Source organism: Aquarana catesbeiana, linkage group LG02 (assembly GCF_042186555.1).
Source record: "Aquarana catesbeiana isolate 2022-GZ linkage group LG02, ASM4218655v1, whole genome shotgun sequence".
Classification (NCBI taxonomy): Eukaryota; Metazoa; Chordata; class Amphibia; order Anura; family Ranidae; genus Aquarana; species Aquarana catesbeiana.
The window spans coordinates 522,588,851-522,607,693 of NC_133325.1; the positions used below are offsets into that span (position 1 = coordinate 522,588,851).

General features: G+C 40.5%; 1 protein-coding gene across 2 annotated transcripts in view; it reads right to left on the reverse strand.

The window, feature by feature from the left end:
- Nucleotides 1–18,843, reverse strand: part of CNTN2 (contactin 2) — a 430,563-nt gene that overhangs the window by 195,920 nt on the left and 215,800 nt on the right. For both annotated transcript variants that reach the window (XM_073615820.1, XM_073615821.1), the window contains one exon: nucleotides 14,416–14,518. In XM_073615820.1, the coding sequence (XP_073471921.1) occupies nucleotides 14,416–14,518 (103 nt within the window). The remainder of the gene's footprint in view (nucleotides 1–14,415; nucleotides 14,519–18,843) is intronic.

Here is an 18,843-nt window from a genome sequence, read left to right on the forward strand (position 1 = left end):
ACGGGACTTCCCTGTGACGTCACGGGGAATGCCACAGGGAAGTCCCGTCATGTCCCGTGCGTCAGAGGGAGCGGGGCCACCCAGTTATTTAAGAGCCGTCAGACGAAGAGACGCCGTCACAGAATGGAAAGTAAATAGGCACAAATCAACACAAACGTGGCACTAACCAACCAGCCCGTTTTCATTTTGTTTGGCTGCTGTAGGGGGTGTCAGGGAAGGCTTCCGCATAGCACAAATGATGTCTCCCTGTACATACATATGCGCATGCGCAGACTGGCAACTGGCTGGGCAGATGAGCGTGAGCCTGTCACCAATGCTGGCACCAGACAGACTATTTAAACAGGCTGCAATTTGGTGTGCCGCTTCTGTGTGTTCATTCCTGATTCCTGTGTTTGACCTCTGATCCTAACCCAGCTTGCTCCTGACCTCCGTTTGACTGATACCTGCCCTGACCTTGGCTTGTCTCTGGATTCTGCTTCTGCCTTCTCTTCTTGCCTGATCTACCTCCTGTTGCTGACTTGGTTTGTGACCCGATTATCCTGTTGTGTGCCGTCTATGCCTGATCTGCCTGACCATTATGGATCCGGCTCATCTGACCCTGCATCCTGCTCATCCAGCCTGCTACAGCTCTTCAGCCCAGCAAGGTCTCATCTGTCTCCTGCTTCCAGCTGCTTACCCACAGTCTGCCACCAGCCAAGCTCAGTGCCAGCTCATCTGCCACCAGCTGGTTCTGCCGCCACATCCACCTGCTGACTGCTTCCACCACGCAGTCTACTGGACTGATCACAGGCACTCATATCTCACTGTGCTCCCATGGCTGCTTTCTAACCAGGAGCTCACTAACCAGGTATGTGACAGGAGAGCGGGGTGATGTCATCATCTGGAAAAAACAAATTGCTATTATCTTAAAAATAAAAGCAGCACAAATTTTTATTATTATGACACAAAAAAGCACAAATATAAAAACAAGCTGTTATAACTAAAAAACCATAACAGCACAAATAAAAATGTTAGCAGCACAAACCAGCACAAATGAGGCACTAACCAACGAGACCAGTTTTGTGTCATTTGGGTGTTGTAGGGGGGCTGACTGACTTTTGGTGACCTTTAATAAATCATTAATAACGCGAAAACGATAAAAGATAGAACGGACATTTTAGCAGCACAAAAGAGCACAAACATAGCACTAACCAACGAGACCAGTTTTGTGTCATTTGGGTGTTGTAGTGGGGGCTGACTGACCTTTGGTGACCTTTAATAAATCATTAATAACGCAAAAACGATAAAAGATAGAACAGAATTTTTAGCAGCACAAACGTAGCACTAACCAACGAGACCAGTTTTGTGTCATTTGGGTGTTGTAGGGGGGCTGACTGACTTTTGGTGACCTTTAATAAATCATTAATAACGCAAAAACGATAACAGGTAGAACAGAAATTTTAGCAGCACAAAACAGCACAAATGTAGCACTAAAGAAACACACTTGAGTTTTTATTTGTGCTGATTGTAGGGTGGGCAAAGTGAGTGGGGTTTGAAAAAAAAAACTGTTATAACTTAAAAACCATAACAGCACAAATAAAAATTTTAGCAGCACAAACCAGCACAAACGTAACACTAACCAACGAGACCAGTTTCGTCTCATTTGGGCGTTGTAGAGGGGCTGACTGACCTTTGGTGACCGTTAATAAATCATTAATAACACGAAAATGATAAAAAATAGAACGGAAATTTTAGCAGCACAAAACAGCACAAACGTAGCACTAACCAACGAGACCAGTTTTGTGTCATTTGGGCGTTGTAGGGGGGCTGACTGACCTTTGGTGACCTTTAATAAATCATTAATAACGCAAAAACGATAATAGATAGAACGGAATTTTTAGCAGCACAAAACAGCACAAACGTAGCACTAACCAACGAGACCAGTTTTGTGTCATTTGGGTGTTGTAGGGGGGCTAGGTGATGTCACAGTCTGGAAAAAACAATTGCTAATATCTTAAAAATAAAAGCAGCACAAATGTAAATTTTTACGGCACAAAACAGCACAAACGTAGCACTAAAGAAACACACTTGAGTTTTTATTTGTGCTGATTGTAGGGTGGGCAAAGTGAGTGGGGTTTGAAAAAAAAAAAAAAACTGTTATAACTTAAAAACCATAACAGCACAAATAAAAATTTTAGCAGCACAAAACAGCACAAGCGTAGCACTAACCAACGAGACCAGTTTTGTGTCATTTGGGCATTATAGGGGGGCTGAGTGACCTTTGGTGACCTTTTAATAAATCATTAATAACGCAAAAACGATAATAGATAGAACGGAAATGTTAGCAGCACAAAACAGCACAAACGTAGCACTAACCAAAGGAGACCAGTTTTGTGTCATTTGGGCGTTGTAGGGGGGCTGACTGACCTTTGGTGACCTTTAATAAATCATTAATAACACAAAAACGATAAAAGGTAGAATAGAAATTTTAGCAGCACAAAACAGCACAAATGTAGCACTAAAGAAACACACTTGAGTTTTTATTTGTGCTGATTGTAGGGTGGGCAAAGTGAGTGGGGTTTGAAAAAAAAAAAAAAAACTGTTATAACTTAAAAACCATAACAGCACAAATAAAAATTTTAGCAGCACAAACCAGCACAAACGTAGCACTAACCAACGAGACCAGTTTCGTGTCATTTGGGTGTTGTAGGGGGGCTGACTGACCTTTGGTGACCATTAATAAATCATTAATAACCCAAAAACAATAAAAGATAGAACGGAAATGTTAGCAGCACAAAACAGCACAAACGTAGCACTAACCAACGAGACCAGTTTTGCGTCATTTGGGCATTGTAGGGGGGCTGACTGACCTTTGGTGACCTTTAATAAATCATTAATAACGTAAAAACGATAAAAGATAGAACGGAATTTTTAGCAGCACAAAACAGCACAAACGTAGCACTAACCAACGAGACCAGTTTTGTGTCATTTGGGCATTGTAGGGGGGCTAGGTGATGTCATAGTCTGGAAAAAACAATTGCTGATATCTTAAAAATAAAAGCAGCACAAATGTAAATTTTTACGGCACAAAACAGCACAAACGTAGCACTAAAGAAACACACTTGAGTTTTTATTTGTGCTGATTGTAGGGGGGCCAGCTTCGCTGAGCTCTGGGAACCTGATATTGAGTTTGAATCGGGGTGCCGCCCATCAAAGGGGCAGGGTGTATTCACAGGCATATACCGTATAGAAAAAATGAAAAAAGAAAAACGTGAACACCCTTAGGCTATCTCCCAAAACTGTTTATTCATTTAATTGATAAAGATTTTATAGCATCGGAGGCATGCATGTGGAAGCAGGCAGTCAGAATGCACACACCCCCATGACCATCTACTACCCTCTAGAATCCACATCCCTACCCTCCCATGAAAACCCTTATCCACCCCTAGTATTTCCCTGACCCCTAATGATGTTAACTAAAGCCTCCCCTAGGAGCTGGGACAGTGCAGCTATGACCACTACTGTGAACAACTCCCCAGGTGTTAACCCTGATTTGCACCTGCACTCTACCAAACAATCCAAATTAGAAAACAATTCCTGTGACCTTCTGTATACCCATTTGGGGGGGGGGGGCTCTACACCTTATAGCCACAATGGGCAAATGTAGTAAGCACCCCAGCAGTGGGATTCCCTGAGAATTACATCCACATCACTATATCAGCTTAGTGGGTAACCATGTATATCTGTGTGCCCTAAGAGCAATAAGTTTGAGCTCATGTAGCCATTTACTGTAGATTAAGATGATGTTGTATTCACACTCTTAGCTGATAATTCAACAATGTAGCACTTCAGATCATAGGGTCGGTGAGGAGCTTTAGCTCTGAACCACAATAGATATTACACATGTAGCATAACCACAGTTCATTACATCTGATCCGGCCAGTGCAAAGCTGGATCCCAACACTGCGGGTATCCTTGGAGCAACTGCCAAATTGATCGGTCTGTAATATCTATGAATACTTACTGTCCCTCTTCCTCTGATTCCGCTCATGTAGATTGAAAACTTCCACTTCCAGGATCAAGTGTCTACTGGCTGTGTGAAGGTGAAGCCGCAAAGCTGTGCGTTAGGTACGTGATACAGCACAGCTGATTCCTCTGTGAGTGCCTAATCATGCACGACTCCCATGCTAAATGATAGTCCCATGGGAAAGAGGGAGGTCAATCCAGCAGACATGCAGAGTAGCAAGGAGTGGAATGAAGTTGTAGCAAAGCGGTAGGCATGTGATCAGAAAGGTCCCATTAAAAAGTTACACTGGGATAGTTTGGTTCAGCGTCACTATGAAACTCTATAGATGGCTATGTAGCCAGGGCATGCGGTGCTTTAGGTGATGGGGGAGAGTCCATTCCTATGTCTGGTCTATCTACATGTCCCGTTCAGAACTTCATCAGGATATGTGGGCTCCATTCATGTTGCTAGTATATAAAGCATCTAAGCTCCACCTATTATGTATCGTCCTCAAAGCAACAGTAGATTCATTGGGTCCTATTATCACTTATGCTGTTATTAGGGAGTATCAACCATTCTATTTTTTCAAAAATATTTCATTAAAAAAGTATATTGATATATTAAGTTTTATATCGCCTACAAACCCACACAAACATCATTATACACAAGAGGCCCTATTTCCTCACACACTATACACCCATATCTTATAACATCAAAGATACTAATACCATACTAGGTTTGAATAGAAGGTTATGTATAGATATATATGTGTATCCAGATTGAATTAGACACACATACATATATCATAGAGGCAATTTGTCCAGCATCAATTAAATAATGCCATTTGGTATTTGTCCAGATATCGTTAGAGATATAGATATCTATGCCAAGAAAAGGAGGGGGGGGGTATGCATGGGATATGCCTATCATACTACCATAGGCAATAAACTCCCTCTTATAGAAAGCTACGTAAAGAGAGATCATTATTGAGTCCCCTGGGTGACATTGTATCCATGAGAAAAATCCATTAGGCCTCCTTTTGCAACAATACTTTATCTCCCCTATCAGGCAGTACGAGTTTATATATAATTGCACTTCTAAATTCATCTGTGGAGGCCCCATGTATGTCCCTGAAGTGTATTGCAACTGGCGATTCATCATCTTTTGTGTTAATACTTGATATATGTTCTCCCATTCTTTTACGGAATTCTTATTTCGTCTTATATATACATCATGCCACAAGGGCAAGGTATATGGTATACCACATAGCTAGAGGAGCAGTTTACAAAAGACCTAACTTGATATGTCTTTTTGCTCTATGAGTCAGTGAAAGATTTTCTTTTATCTACAAACTTACATATGCTACAGTTACCACACGGGTACATTCCATTTAAAATGCCCGTGCCCCATATAGATCCGTCAGTTTGTTTTTTAGTCCTATATTTGTTTTGAACTAGGACATCTCCTATTGTCAGTGCTCTCTTTGCAATCAAGTTGGGTACTGGTCCCAGGATTTCCTTAAGCCTATGGTCAAGAAGAAGGATATGCCAGTGTTTGTTTAAGATTGTTCGTAGGTGGTTTCAATGTGTCTCATAGGTAGTTACAACATCTATTCTTTCGCATTTAGGTTCTAGAGTGGTAACTTTCATGTTTTGTTCAGTTCCAAGCGTTTGTTCTCTTCTTCTATGCAGTGCCTTTTTCATTCCTGATTTGATTACAGAGTTCGGGTATCCCTGTGCCCTAAATCTGTCTCAATTCTTGACTTTCCTGATGAAAGTCGCTAATATTAGAGCAGTTCCTGCAAATGCTCAGGAACTGCCCTGTCGGGATTCTTCTAATCAAAGGCCGCGGATGGTGGCTGGTGGCATGGAGAAGGGTATTGCCCGCTGTGGGCTTTCTGAATGTTTTTGTTTTTATTCTGGTACCATCTTTGATAATCTTGAGATTCAAAAATTAAATTTGGTGTGAATCAAGCTTGGATGTAAGAAAGATGTTTTTATCATTCTTATTAAGGTCCAGAATAAAATTCTTAAGTCCTTCTGAGGAGCCTCTCCACACCACCAGCACATCAATATATCGGACCCAGAGGATCACGTGTTGGTCAAAAGAGGGGTGGGTGTATACATCCTCCTGTTCCCACCATCCCAAATGCAGACATGTGTAGGAGGGGGCACACACGGCCCCCATGGCAACTCCCCTTATTTGGTAGTAGAACTTGCTGTTGAACCTGAAGAAATTATTATTCAGGACCATCTCCAGAAGCTCTAACAAATGTTGTTCACAAAGCACCCCATATTGACAGAAAAACACAGAATTGTTGATATTTTTGCAGATTTATTAAAAAAGAAAAACTGAACTATCACATCATCCTAAGTATTCAGACCCTTTGCTGTGACACTCATATATTTAACTCAGGTGTTGTCCATTTCTTCTGATCATCCTTGAGATGATTCTACACCTTCATTTGAGTCCAGCAGTGTTTGATTATACTGATTGGACTTGATTAGGAAAGCCACACACCTGTCTATATAAGACCTTACAGCTCACAGTGCATGTCAGAGCAAATGAGAATCATCAGGTCAAAGGAATTGCCTGAAGAGCTCAGAGACAGAATTGTGGCAAGGCACAGATCTGGCCAAGGTTACAAAAACATTTCTGCTGCACTTAAGATTCCTAAGAGCACAGTGGCCTTCATAATCCTTAAAGTGGATGTAAACCCCAAATTTTTATTTTTTTATTTTTTTGTGTCATAATGTAGAGTATAGGATTTCCTATCATTTGAGCCCAGTCTTGCCACACAGAGTTAATCCAGCTCTGAGCAATCCTCTTTTATTGTTCAGTGAGATAAATCTTGACAAACAGAGAAAAACTTTGTCAAATCCTCCCCCTTGCTGTGAGTGACAGGTGATTTACATATCTCGTGCACTAGCCTAAGACATGAATTATTTTTTAATTCCCACCCCTACTCCTTTCTTTAGCAGCTCTGCAAGGATTGGCTGTTCCACACCTCAGCATGATTTGGCATGCTGAAGTCATGTGGTTACCTTCCTGTATTTTCACTGGATGTTAGAGATCATAGCAGAGAAATACACAGGAGAAAATATTGACAAGGGGAATGTAGAGGTGGATGGGGAGTCTACTGAGATCATGACTCCACCCAGCGAGCTCCAGGCAAAAGACCCACCCACAGGATCTGCAGTTTTTCGGCTCTCATAACAGACAGAGGGGAGACATTTGGCAGGTAAAGATACATGCAGGAGGCATGTATATCCTTATAGATAACCCCTATGGCAGTAGTTTAGAAAGGATGACATTGGGTTTACATCCACTTTAAATGGAAGATGTTTGGGACGACCAGAACCCTTCCTAAAGCTGGCCGTCCGGCCAAACTGAGCTATCGGGGGAGAAGAGCCTTGGTGAGAGAGGTAAAGAAGAACCCAAAGATCACTGTGGCTGAGCTCTAGACATGCAGTCGGGAGATGGGAGAAAGTTGTAGAAAGTCAACCATCAGTGCAACCCTCCACCAGTCGGGGCTTTATGGCAGAGTATATATAAAAAAGTGCAGCGCTAAAGTCCCAAACATAAACTAGAAATATGAGTAAAACGTGTAAGTCTGTGAAAAATTGGGAAAATCCTAAAAAAATATTGTAAATTAACACAATATATAAACACGTGAGATATGGAAAAAAATATCTATAGTGCAATGTGATATGCTCTGAGGCCAGAGTCCTTAAACGTAGAATCAGTGGAAGTCTTCTCAAACGGAGGAGGAGTTTGAACACTGGACGGTGAATAGATACTTAGATGTAAGGCAACCACAGGTAACACGCCACAGACATCAAAAATGAAAGAGATTAGGTACTCTTACCAGATCCGTAGGACGTATCTGCCGTATAGCAGTACGTCTGTTTAGGCATGAGGAGGTAACCTCCCGTGGTATCCACCCGGATGTCATCCCTTAGGTCACGATCACCGATGAAGAGCGGTTGTCCTGGGTGGAAGTTAACCGCTATCACGCACACTCTCCAGTTCAGGAACAGAAAGATCAAGGGGAACCAGTTGAGAGTGGAGTCATGAAGGAAAAAAAAAAAACTCCACATGGTGTAGGTCAAAAAATGAGGGGTTTTAATGAATAAAAACCTTTACAGGATAAAAAGTGATCACAAACGTATAAAAAAATGGCAATGTGGGAAGCTGAAACGCCAGCCCAACATGAAAGCCTGCATGGAGTTTGCTAAAAAACACCTGAAGGACTCCAAGATGGTGAGAAATAAGATTCTCTGGTCTGATGAGACCAAGATAGAAATTTTTGGCCTTAATTCTAAGCGTGTGGAGAAAATCAGGCACTGCTCATCACCTGTCCAATACAGTCCCAACAGTGAAGCATGGTGGTAGCAGTATCATGCGATGAATGCGGCCAAGTACAGGGATATCCTGGACGAAAACCTTCTCCGGAGTGCTCAGGACCTCAGACTGGGACAAAGGTTTACCTTCCAACAAGACAATGACCCTAAGCACACAGCTAAAATAACGAAGGAGTGGTTTCACAACTCCGTGACTGTTCTTGAATGGTCTAGCCAGAGCCCTGACTTAAAGCCAATTGAGCATCTCTGGAGAGACCTAAAAATGGCTGTCCACCAGCGTTTACCATCCAACCTGACAGAACTGGAGAAGATCTGCAAGGAGGAATGGCAGAGGATCCCCAAATCCAGGTGTGAAAAACTTGTTGCATCTTTACCAAAAAGACTCATGGCTGTATTAGATCAAAAGGGTGCTTCTACTAAATACTGAGCAAAGGGTCTGACTACTTAGGACCATGTGATATTTCAGTTTTTCTTTTTTAATAAGTCTTCAAAAATGTCAACAATTCTGTGTTTTTCTGTCAATATGGGGTGCTGTGTGTACATTAATGAGGAAAAAAATTAACTTAAATGATTTTAGCAAGTGGCTGCAATATAACAAAGAGTGAAAAATTTAAAGGGGTCTGAATACTTTCTGTCCACACTGTATATCCATCTCTTGTTAATGCCTTGTTTTACAATGACTTATAGTCCACATATCCTAACTGTACCATTGATGTTCTTCTCTTTGCTGTAAAAGAGCTTCTCTTTTTTCAAGAAAAAAACCTTTTGAAAGATAACAAAAACATACACACAGGTGGACTTGTGTCTTTGTTCAACCCCACCAACTATGTAACTATGTAACACCCATACAAATAGATAAAGCTATAAGCTATAATAGTTCATAAAATAAACATTTTATTCTGCACACATGCAAGGTATTAAATACCCCCCCCCCCCAAAAAAAAAAAAAAAAAAAACGAAAAAAAACAACAACCTTTAACAACTCCAAAGCTGAACTTATTGGACCATTGAATTCAGCTGGTGGGTAGGTAAGAGTATTCAACATGTCAACCTGGGTCTTCATTTTTGAAATCACCACTTGCAATCCCAGGAACACCAAATCAATTTGTAAATAAACTCAGATAGTTTTCCTAATAAATTTATTGCACACAAAATAACTATTCGTATCTGTGTTTTAAGTGCAATCGTGCCCAGTCCAGAAACCAGAATGTGTGCATGAATTCAATATGTTCATGGGGGGAGTCAACTTCAATGATCAGATGATTCAGCCTTAACTTCCTACAAGAAGAACCCACCATTGGTACAAGAATGTGTGCATTTATCTTTTCAATTTGACTGTTTATAATTTATATGTGATCTACCGCAAATCCACTGACCCATATCCTTACTTACTAATCAGGAGGAAATTGTCACTGCCCTTTTCTACCCGGAAGACCCACCAGAAAGCATTCACTCAGATGCAGTGAGCAGACTCCACGAACACCATTTTACCAATAAAGTACCTCTTAAAGAAACAGGCCAAAGACATCAAAATAAAATGTTAGGTGTGCTCCAGAGGGGGAGTTAGACAAGACACCAGTTATTATTGTCCCCAGTGTCCTTCCCAACCAGGCCTCTGCATAGGTGATGTAATTCTGAATTCCTGACATTTTCCTTCACACTCCTCCTGCCTCTGCCTGCTCCTGAACTGACCCTAGCCTATTATGTGACCATGCCACTGCCTGCCGCCTAAGCTGCCCATGCCTCTGCCTGCTCCTGAACTGATCTTTCTGTCTGCTGCTGACTTACCCTGGCCTGTTAATTGATCATGCCTCTGCCTGCCACTTTCAATGTTTCTGAGCACGTCCCTGCCTGCTGCCAGGACCAATGCTTTGGCTGTGCTGACAATATCATTGCCTGCTGCCATCTGTACTGACTATGGACTGCATTTCTGCCTGCTGCCTGGACAATTGCTTTCACTGTCACTGACCATGTCCCTGCCTGCTGCCTGGACCAATGCTCACCTCTGTGGATAACTACACTACTGAAGCCAAAGGTAATCTTTTTTTATTGTTTGCTAAACAGAATGTATTTTGGGGTGTAATTCTTGGTATATACATGTTATGTGTTAGAAATACACCATGTTATCAAAAATATTGGGACACCTGCCTTTACACTCACATGAACTTTAATGGCATCCCAGTCTTAGTCCGTTGGGTTCAATATTGAGTTGGCCCACCCTTTGCAGCTATAACAGTTTCAACTCTTCTAGGAAGGCTGTCCACAAGGTTTAGGAGTGTGTCTATGGAAATATTTGACCCTTCTTCCAGAAGTGCATTTGCGAGGTCAGGCACTGATGTAGGACGAGAAGGCCTGGCTCACAGTCTCCGCTCTAACTCATCCAAAAGGTGTTCTACTGGGTTGAGGTCAGGACGCTGTGCAGGCCAGTCAAGTTCTTCCACCCCAAACTCGCTCATCCATGTCTTTATGGAGCTTGCTTTGTGCATTGGTCCAAATCATTTGGTGGAAGGGGGAATATGGTGTAGGGTTGCTTTTCAGGGGTTAGGCCCCTTAGTTCCAGTGAAGGGAACGTTTAAGGTGTCAGCATACCAAGACATTTTGTATAATTTCATGCTCCCAACTTTGTGTGAACAGTTCGGGGCTGACCCCTTCCTGTTCCAACATGACTGCGCACCAGTGCACAAGGCAAGGTCCATAAAGACATGGATGAGCGAGTTTGGGGTGGAGGAACTTAACTGGCTTGCACAAAGTCCTTCCCTCAACCTGATAGAACACTTTTGGGAGGAATTAGAACAGAGACTGCGAGCCAGGCCTTCTCGTCCAACATTACCGCCTGATCTTCTAAATGGGCTTCTGGAAGAATGGTCAAAGGTTCCCCCAGGAATACTCCTAAACCTTGTGGATAGCCTTCCCAGAAGAGTTGAACTGGTATAGCTGCTAAGGGTGGGATAACGCAATATTAAAACCTATGGACTAAGACTGGGATGCCATTAAAGTTCATGAGCATGTAAAGGGAGGCGGCTCAATACTTTTGACAAGATAATGTATGTAGGGCCTTCAAAAATGTGATAGGTTATCAGGAAAAAATGACATGCCTCATATTTATTTGCTTTCCAAAATGGGATCATTTTGTGGGCATTTCCACTGTCCTGGTGCTCCTAGGTCTTGAAAACGTAATAGGTTGTCAGAAAAATTTGTTGAACTAGATGGACTTGTGTCTTTTTTCAACCTAACTATGTAACTGCGTGTAATTTATACCCCTAGAAAGCCTAAAGTTGCTACTTGGATGTTAAAAAGACTTCAAATATTCTATAGATATTCTCATAGAATATATGTTGGGGTGTTTGCTTCTCAAAATAGGATCATTTTTTGGGTGTTTCCATAGTCCTGGTGCTCCAGGGCGTTCAAAAGTGTAATTAGATAGTCAAGAAATTAGATGTTTAATTTATGTCCCTAGAACACCTGATGATGCCCCTTGGATGTTGGGCCTAACTTTGTGAAAAGGCTGTGAAAAAGTCTCACACGTGGTATCACCATACCAGGAGTAGCAGAATGTATTTTGGGGTGTAATTCTTGGTATGCACATGCTATGTGTTAGAAATATCTTATAAATGCACAACTTGCTGTAAAAAAAAAAATCTGTTTTCATTTTCTTTCCAAATTTTCCAAAAACTTGTGGAAAAAAAGACACGTTCAAAAGACTTATAATGCCTCAAAAAATATATGTTGGGGTGTTTGCTTTCCAAAATGGGGCCATTTTGTGGGTAATTCCATTGTCCTGGTGCTCCAGGGCCTTCAAAAATGTGATAGGTAGTCAGAAAATTAGATATGTAATTTATGCCCCTAGAACGGTTGAAGATGCTCCTTGCATATTGTGCATCTCTATGTGGCCAGGTGTGGAAAAGACTCACACATGTGGTATTGCCATATTTATGAGGAGTAGTAGAATGCATTTGCCGTGTGTGAGAAATAACTTGTTGACTTGACAATTTTATGGACAATACCTTGGAATGTCTACTTTTCAAAGAGGGGTAATTTGGCTGGAATGTGTGCTGTCCTGGCATGTTAAGACCTCAAGAAATAAGATAAGCAGTCAGTCCATAAAAATTTATCAATTTTCAATGATCCGTAGCATGTAGACAAGAACTTTTACACCCAAACCAAATAATATACAATGATTTGGGTTATTTTTAGCAAAGAAATGTAGCAGTATAAATTTTGGGCAAAATTTATGAAGAAAAATTACTTATTTGCAAAATTTTATAACAGAAACTGAAAAAACATGTTTTTTTTTTTAAATTTTTGCCATTTTTTGTTTATAGCACAAAAAATAAAAAACCCAGTGGTGATTAAATACCACCAAAATAAAGCTCTATTTGTGTGAAAAAAATAAAAAAATTTCAGATGGGTACAGTGCTGCATGACTGGGTAGTTGCAATTCAAAGTGTGAGAGCACGGAAAGCTAAGGACCAACAGAAAGCCTCATAAGGAAGGAAAGATGGGGCAAAGCGTGACTTTTGTGAAACAGTCAACGTTTGCATAAATATAATGCTTGAGTTTTGATGCTCTTTCTGCCATACAGTCCTTAATAAAAGACAGTTAGGTTTCCATTAGGTTTCCATTGACAAAATGACCATTAGGAAGTCTTATGAGAAGGGAAGGGTTGGGAAAAGCTTGACTTTTATGGAAAAGTGAACATTTGTGTACAATTTCAACTGACATTTTGTATGGATCTAGTGATCTTTATGAAGTTACTTTCACCTCCTGTAGTCAAAAAAAAAAAAAAAAAAATTTAAACGGCCCCTTTAAGAACAAAAAGAAAAAAGAAAAAAAAAAAGTCCTTTAACAAAGTGCACTGTGGCGCCGGACGCAGTGCACTATGGGAAGCGCCACGTCAATGCAATCACGAGATTGCAGACGTGGCGCTTCATTTGCAGGCTTTTAACCCGCCTTGCGGCTCAATCAAAAACGCCGATTAGCTTCTGCCCGTAGAATCAGTGTGATTCTATGGGCGGGAGCATTGTTTTTCAAATCTCGAGGTCACTTCCAGCTTTTGTGAAACAGACGAAAACCGGAAGTGACATCGGCAGCTCCGTTCTTGGGCCCGAGCGGAGATGCAGGAGGAAGGTAAGAGAGCAGCATGAAAGATGGGTTCCAGTCTGGTCTATGTAGCGGCCGCAAGGAGGGTGAGCTCCAGCACAGCACAGCTACATCTGTCCCTCTCTTCCCCATCCCCCCCCTCCTATCTCACTAACACACGGATCAAAGACACCTCCGAATGCCTTCCTATACACAGACAGAGGGGGAGGGGGAGGAGAATGGACACATCAACAGGACGTGCTGATCTGAGGTCTGAATATGACACTTGCAGGGGAAGGGGGGCAGGTTATCAAAGAAAGATACTTACAGTGATTTAGGGGGCTGGAAGCGGATGCTGGATGTGCTAGGGGCCACTTTGGGAGCAAAGAGGATTTGTGCTAGAAGGGGGGTTGAATATAAAATTAGACCCCCCTTCTAGCACAAATCATCTCTGCTCCCAAAGTGGCCCCTAGTACATACAGCATCCTCTTCCAGTCCCCCAAATCACTGTGAGTATCCTTCTTTGATAACTTGCCCCCCTTCCCCCCTTGTTCAAAGAGATGCTGGCTGCTATTAAGGAGACAATCATGGTGTCTGGGATCAGTGGACACAGTACTTAGTAGGAACAAACAATATGTCTCCTCTCACCTGACAGCACAGGGATTTGTGTGTTTAGTTTACACACACAAATCCCCATGCTGACACTCGTGCACACAATCGAGCCCGCCGGCCACTAGTATCAGGTCCCCCTCTGGTGGCCACTAAAGGGAAGGATGTAACCATACAGGATTTTGCCCAGGAGAGCCATTCTGCCACAGTAAATCTGCGTGAGCCGTTCAGGAACCGGCTATTTGAGTGTTTTTTTCCACCATATGCTCAATTTAAATTGCCCAGCCTTTTGGGATGTTTACATATATTAATTCCATCTTTTTCTAATAGGTCCATGTTTGTAATATTAGCATGTCTTATCTATTGAAGGTAACTTACTTTCCAAAGGCAAAGCACTCCAATGTCACTGATTGCCTTACGAGGGTGTATGTCTCAACAGGGAAACGTACTTTAATACTTGGTGCATACAAACGTGGCTCAGCTACAAAACATAAAACATTAAACTGGTTAGTGATATTTTATGAGTTTGATTCCCAGCATTAAAACAAAGATTACTAATGTTAAGACATGTCATACCTTTTACCATTATTATATACTATATTTGATGATGTATTGACTTAAATGTATACTTTATTTTATTTTATTAACCCTAGTTATATATAATGATACCACCTACTGTATTTACCTGTACAAAGTTACCACTGGAAGCTAAATATTTGAAATGCTGCTAATTTTTGTTCTATGTTATATACCCTATCTGGTTTCAGTACATTTATGCACATGGTATCTTTCTGTAAATTACTATGGTGTGGCTTAAGAAATAAATCCCATCATGACATTACACACAAAAACATCTTAGTGTGTCACCTCTCAGTATCCTCACAGTATGTCTTCCTTTTTTCTTTTCACAAGAATTATACAAAGCAAATGTAAAAAAAAAAAAAAAAGCGATTTTTTTCGGCACCAATGCATTTGTGTGCACAGAACTAGTTTTTGCTTTTGTGTCAAATGGGCCCATTTGTGGACATAGACTATCCACAAAGTTGAGGCAAACTCTTTTGGAATTTTATGTTTAGGAAAAATTACATTTAATTTTTAATTTAATTTCTAATTTTTAATTTAATTTCTCAATGGGAATGGAGAAAAATTTCCAGTGTCAAACTTTGGTTTCAATAGTTTACAAACCAAAATATGCCACGGGATATCTGGCTAATTGGGAAAATGACATGCACCTTTTTTATATGGATGATCATAGGTTTTGTAGGATTCAAACTGTGAAGCTGCCAGCTTAGTGGACATTTGTGCATTATTTCTTTATTTTATGCATTCGGTCCCACCCAATAGAGTATATCACAAGCTTTGTTTATTTCTCAACTCCAATGTGTCTCTTGTGTATTTAATATATTAATTTGCTTTTTTTCATGGAATTGGAAAATACCAACCTTTCACCTCTGTAGATTGGATTATCAAAAGTAACCAATTCTTCAACAAAAGTTCTATGTGTTTACCCCTGTTGCAACTGATTTTTTCTGAAATATGAAAGCTAGACATGGTTAAATGCACTTGAATCTCAAATGCTTTACCCATAACGCTTGTCTTTAAATAGCAGTTTTTGGGAGGGTACCAGGTATCATAACTAGAAAGAGCTTCCTAGGCTTCTAGGTTCCTTCATTGTTAGGTTAATAGGGCCGAATATCATATTTGTAACCTAGCTTGGACAGCTGCAAGAATTTTTTTCAAGAATGTTTGTAAGTGTTTTGATTCCACAGTGTGCCGTTGACCTTATATTCTTTGACCGAAACAATTCCTTGAGGATATGAAATACCTCCCTTTCTGTTTGAGCATAGGTGAGCTCTGTCCCCATCTGTAACTTAGAGGCATACATTGCTGTTTTACTTTCTTTCAGCTTCATGACACCAAATCTTGTTTGGAGGCATCAGCATGAGTTCTTTTGAAATAAAACAGCATGCTAATGTTCCAGTGTGAAATTTTTATTTTATTTCATACAAATGCTAAAAACACCTTGATGGCCAAGTGTCAGTCTGGAGAAGTGGGCATTCCTATGAATGCTGTATTTGCCTGGAAAATACCCTAGTTAAGGCCAACATGTGATGCGGAGCCTTCATAACTGAAATTCAATGAATGACAGGGGAAGGCCATGGACACTAAGGTTGGGGAGGAATGGCTAGATGATGCTGGATTTCCCTTAGCCAGGAGGCAGGCTATATCTGACATGCTCCAGCCTTTAACACAGGGTGAAGGACACTGGGAGTTAGCAATTTCAGTACAAAAAAGGAGCCTGCAAAACTGAAGATGTGTGTGACGTGGGCAATCCGCGCTACTCCCAAAGGACAAGATACAAACAAATATAATAAAATAATAGATTTTGAACCTGTAGTGATATAGTTTTGGTGAAGGTGCTGCAAGCTAAAAAAAACTGAAAATTTGGTTTTAACAGTGTGTATAAATGGAATTAGGTGCGCAACCTATAACATACACACAAACTAACAAGTATACTAAAAATCAGTGTAAAAACCAAAGCTTGGCACCAAATTTAAATAAAAACTGGATTAGAAAATTTGTGGATTAGAAGAAAGTAAAAGGAAAAATATATAAGGTCCATCAGAGGGCTTGGGTAGCGTCCTTGTTAGATGGCACCCAAATATATAAAACTTCACTGGGAACAAGTCCTTCGATCACATAGGGGATGTTGCCTTCATCATATACTCCCACATGCCAGGCAATAACATTGATGTGCAAAAAGGCCGCCATCATGATGATCTTTTTGCACATCAATGTTATTGCCTGGCATGTGGGAGTATATGATGAAGACAACATCCCCTATGTGATTGAAGGACTTGTTCCCAGTCAAGTTTTATATATTTGGGTGCTATCTATCAAGGACGCTACCAAGCCCTCTGATGGACCTTATATATTTTTCCTTGTACTTTCTTCCAATCCACAAATTTTCTAATCCAGTTTTTATTTAAGTTTGGTGCCAATCTTTGGTTTTTACACTGATTTTTGGTATACTTGTTAGTTTGTTTGTATGTTATAGGTTGCACACCTAATTCCATTTATACAAAACTGAAGATGTGACTGGAGGTAAACCTGAACAATTTTTAAATACTGTTTAATGAAAATTATGCAAAAAATATTTACAGACATGGTATTACAAATTAACATAAGAAACAGTAAATATTAAAAGGCTTAAACGTAAAAAGTACTTTAGTAGAGCAGACCTGATCTTACAGTGCAGTTTGGATCACTAAACATTAAGTGCAACCTGATATTGCAAGAGTCACTGGGCCTCATAAAGTGACTCTCAATCAATCTTAGTAGTTCCGTTAGTAAAAAAAACAAAAGCCCCCAGCTGCTTTTCTGAGAGGGAAGTCTGAGGGGTCTGTTGTAGCTGTGCTGGAGTATTTCATAATGCCCAGTGAAAACACAATTAATGCAAATTATACTGGGTCTAAATTTTCATAAACCAGCAAATCATTTATGAAAATGAAATTATGTGTTGCTAGAGATCAAACATGACATGTACTGTATGTGATGCATGTTTCTTCTAAGGGGACTAACGTATCTTAATAGTCTTCTGGACTTTATACTATAGTTATATATCATAGCTAGAGTGCATTAAAAAAGTATTCATATCCCTTGGAAATGTCAACATTTTGTCATGTTACAAACAAAAACCTAAATGTATTTTATTGGGATTTTATGTGACAGACCAACACAAAGTGGCACATAATTGTGAAGTGAAAGGAACTTTATAAATGATTGTAAATAATTTTTACAAATAAATATCTGAAAAGTGTGGCGTGCATTTGTCTTCAACCCCCCTGAGTCAATACTTTGTAGAACCACCTTTCACTGCAATCACAGCTGCAAGTCTTGTTGGGTATGTCTCTACCAGCTTTGCACATCTAGAGAGTGAAATGTTTGCCCATTTGCAAAATAGCTCAAGCTCTGTCAGATTGGATGGAGAGCATCTGTAAACTGCAATTTTCAAGTCTTGCCACAGATTCTCAATTGGATTTAGGTCTGGACTGGGCCAATCTAAAGGTCCATACACACGATTGGACTTTTTGACAACAAATATGCAAATTAACTGTTTTAAGGCAACATCCGACCGTATGTATGCTCCATCGGACAAACTTTTTCAGTTTTCATTGGACAAATGTTGGCTGTGCGAACAGACAAACATGGCGGCAACAAAAGTCCTACGTCAGCAAGTCCAATCGTGTGTACACAAAACCATCGGACTTTAGTACAAAGTACAAACGTGCATGCTCAGAACCAATGCAAAAGATCAGACAACAATACAGAACTTGACTAAAGGGTGGCGTCGGAGAATTGAACGTCCTCTATTGAAGTGTCAGTACGTTGAAACGTCACTACATTCGTGTTTGTTGCCTAAAAAGTCCTGCTGTGTGTATGCATACCAAGTTTACGGCCAACGCCCTTTGGACAGAAATCCACAGAAAAGTTTGTTTAAAGTCCGATTGTGTGTATGAGGCTTAACACATGAATAAGCTTTGATCTAAACCATTCCATTGTAGTTCTGGCTGTATGTTTAGGGTCATTTTCCTGCTGGATGGAAAATCTCCACCCCAGTCTCAAGTCTTTTGCAGACTCTTAAGCCCCATACACACTATCTGCTGATTTTTTCCTTCAGATTTACTAAAATCATATAATATGAGGTCAAACCTTAGGAGTTTCAATTTGTATGCAATCAGGCAGGCCCTTGCACTACATGGTTTTGGTAAATCTGAAGACAGAAGTCAGCAGAAAATCTGATAT